Raw genomic sequence first — 2,515 nt, forward strand, 5'->3', positions numbered from 1 at the left:
GTGTGTGTGAGTCCTCGGGGATGTAATTGAGCTCACGACCTGCACTGTCAGACAGGGATGTTGAATCGTGTGGGAGTGCCGCTGCATCCAGGAATCATATACAGTATTTTATCATACAAGTTTAGTTGCTCGAATGTCTGAATTGATTAAAGGAATAATTCACCTAAAAGTCATCTCAGTGTCGTTCCAAACCCAAATTACTCTGTAATTGCATGGAAAAAAAGTATGAAGCACATAATTCAAAACATTCAGTCAATGGAGACCCAATCTTTTAAGCTGGATGGATGCAAAAGCATCTTAACAGTTATCCATATGATGCTTGCACTACATTTCAAGTCTTCTGTATCCGTACAATAGATGTGAATGAGAAACAGACTCAAATTTCCAGGTTTTGTGAGCTGGATCGATTGATTCGTTGAAAAGACCTGACTTGAAAGAATGATTCATTCACTCATTGCTTCATCCCTTATGAACACTTTTGAAACTCTAAAGCTTTGGTCCATATTTATTGGAATGGAAATGTATGGAAAAGAGTGACCATACATTATTTAAATCTCTTATTTTGTGTTTCACTGAATTAATTTGAAATGAATATTCATTCTTGGCAATATATGCTACAGTTTGGGGTTGGTAAGATTTTAATGTTCTACTTTTAGTCTCTTTGACTCACCAAGGCTGCATTTATTTGATCAAAAATACAGTAAAATCAGAAAAATTGTCAAATAATTTTAAAATGTAACATATATTTTAAAATGTAATTTATTCCTGTGATACAAAGCTGAATTTTCAGCATAATTACTCCAGTCTTCAGTGTCACATGATCTTCAGAAATCAGTCTAATATGCTGATTAAGAAACATGATTATTATTATCAATGTTGAAAACAGTTGCGCTGCTTCATATTTCTGTGGAAACCAGGATAAATGTAATTTTTTCAGGATTCTTTGAAGAATAGAAAGTTCAAAAGAACAGTATTTATTTGAAATATAATTTTTTTGTGACATAACTGCCACTTTTAATCAATGTAATGCATGCTTGTTGAATAAAAATGTAAATGTTCTTACAAAAATCAACTTACTGACTCTTTTGAACAGTAATGTACGTGACCGTTCAACACTGTCATAGACAATTTTATAACTATTTTACATTTTCAAATCAATGTTCACTTTACTTTCTTTCTCTGTAAAGTCTCAGTGCTCTTCACTTCAGCTTCAGCTTCAGCTGCTGTTTGATGTTTGTCGTGGTGTTTTGCGCAGGGCCTACAAAACAGTCCAGGAGGAAGATCTGAAGTTTCCACTCGTATTCGGAGAGGGAAAAAAGGTAAGATTGCAGTTGAACGTATTCCTGCTTCACAGGCGACAGAAATCACAGCTCACTCGATCGTGACTGTCGACTGTCATCTCACAGTTAATTATGTCTTTAAACAAGGTATGTGCCCTGTATCTCGTCTGGGTCAGCCTGTCTCTGTTTACCAGATCAATAAATGCTCTAAGACGTATTGTGCACAATTCATAACTTAGTTTTCACAATCTTCCATCAGAATGTAACCACTTGCTTTCTGGCTGATATTATCAAGGCCAGACGGCTGGAGAAGAAGGTCAATTAGCTTATGTGCTTGTGAATCACATTTTGTAGCGATCAGAGACTATTTTAGTTAGTAATATTTAGTGTTTGATTTATTGATTTATTTTTTTAGCTCTGTCTCTTTAAGAAATAATTAAAAGGTAAAGGCTTTCTGGGTTCATCTTTGCCAAATTTGGAGAATGGACCATCATATCAGAGAACTTTAGAGAGAAGAACTAAATAAAATAATAAAAAAATAAAATAATAATAATAATAATAATAATAAATAAAACATCTTCAGTTTTTTTCAGAAGCAATTGCGCTGTGAGATTTCACATGTCAGTGAGGTCGAGCGATTGCAGGAAGATGCATTATTTCTCACCGCGGAAAAATGGGTAATTAATTAGTGGCGTTTGCTACAGTAAGTCAGTCATCACTTAGTACTAGTATTTAAAGGAGTAGTTCACCCAAAAATGACATTTGCTGAAATGTGTTGAAAATGTACTCACCCTCAGGTCAATGAAGATATAGAAGAGTTTGTTTCTTCATCAGAACCGATTTGGAGAAATATAGCATTACATCACTCGCTCACCAATGGATGCTCTGCAGTGAATGGGTGCCGTCAGAATGAGAGTCTAAACCGCTGATAAAAACATCACAGTAATCCACACCACTCCAGTCCATCAGTTAACGTCTTGTGAAGTGAAAAGCTGTGTGTTTTTAAGAAACAAATCCATCATTAAAACGTTTTTAACTTCAAACCATTGCTTCTGGCCAAAATACGAGTCCATAATCCATAATAACACTTCCTCCAGTGAAAAAGTCATCTCGACTGAATCAGGAGAGAAATTTGCACAGATCAAGCACCGTTTACAAGTGAAAACAGTCCAAAACAGTTGTAAACAATTATGTTGGTGGATTTTGATGTGAGAGGACAACAGGGAATGAGAAAG

The 2,515-nt window shown here is 35.2% G+C and overlaps 1 protein-coding gene across 2 annotated transcripts in view; it reads left to right on the forward strand.

Annotated features, from left to right (window-relative positions):
- ppm1h (protein phosphatase, Mg2+/Mn2+ dependent, 1H) overlaps positions 1 to 2,515 on the forward strand; it is a 33,185-nt gene that overhangs the window by 14,731 nt on the left and 15,939 nt on the right. For both annotated transcript variants that reach the window (XM_016467310.1, XM_016467309.1), the window contains one exon: positions 1,256 to 1,319. In XM_016467310.1, coding sequence (XP_016322796.1) covers positions 1,256 to 1,319 — 64 coding nt within the window. The remainder of the gene's footprint in view (positions 1 to 1,255; positions 1,320 to 2,515) is intronic.

The sequence above is a fragment of the Sinocyclocheilus anshuiensis genome, unplaced genomic scaffold (genome assembly GCF_001515605.1).
Source record: "Sinocyclocheilus anshuiensis isolate Anshui unplaced genomic scaffold, SAMN03320099.WGS_v1.1 scaffold688, whole genome shotgun sequence".
NCBI classification, from domain to species: Eukaryota; Metazoa; Chordata; class Actinopteri; order Cypriniformes; family Cyprinidae; genus Sinocyclocheilus; species Sinocyclocheilus anshuiensis.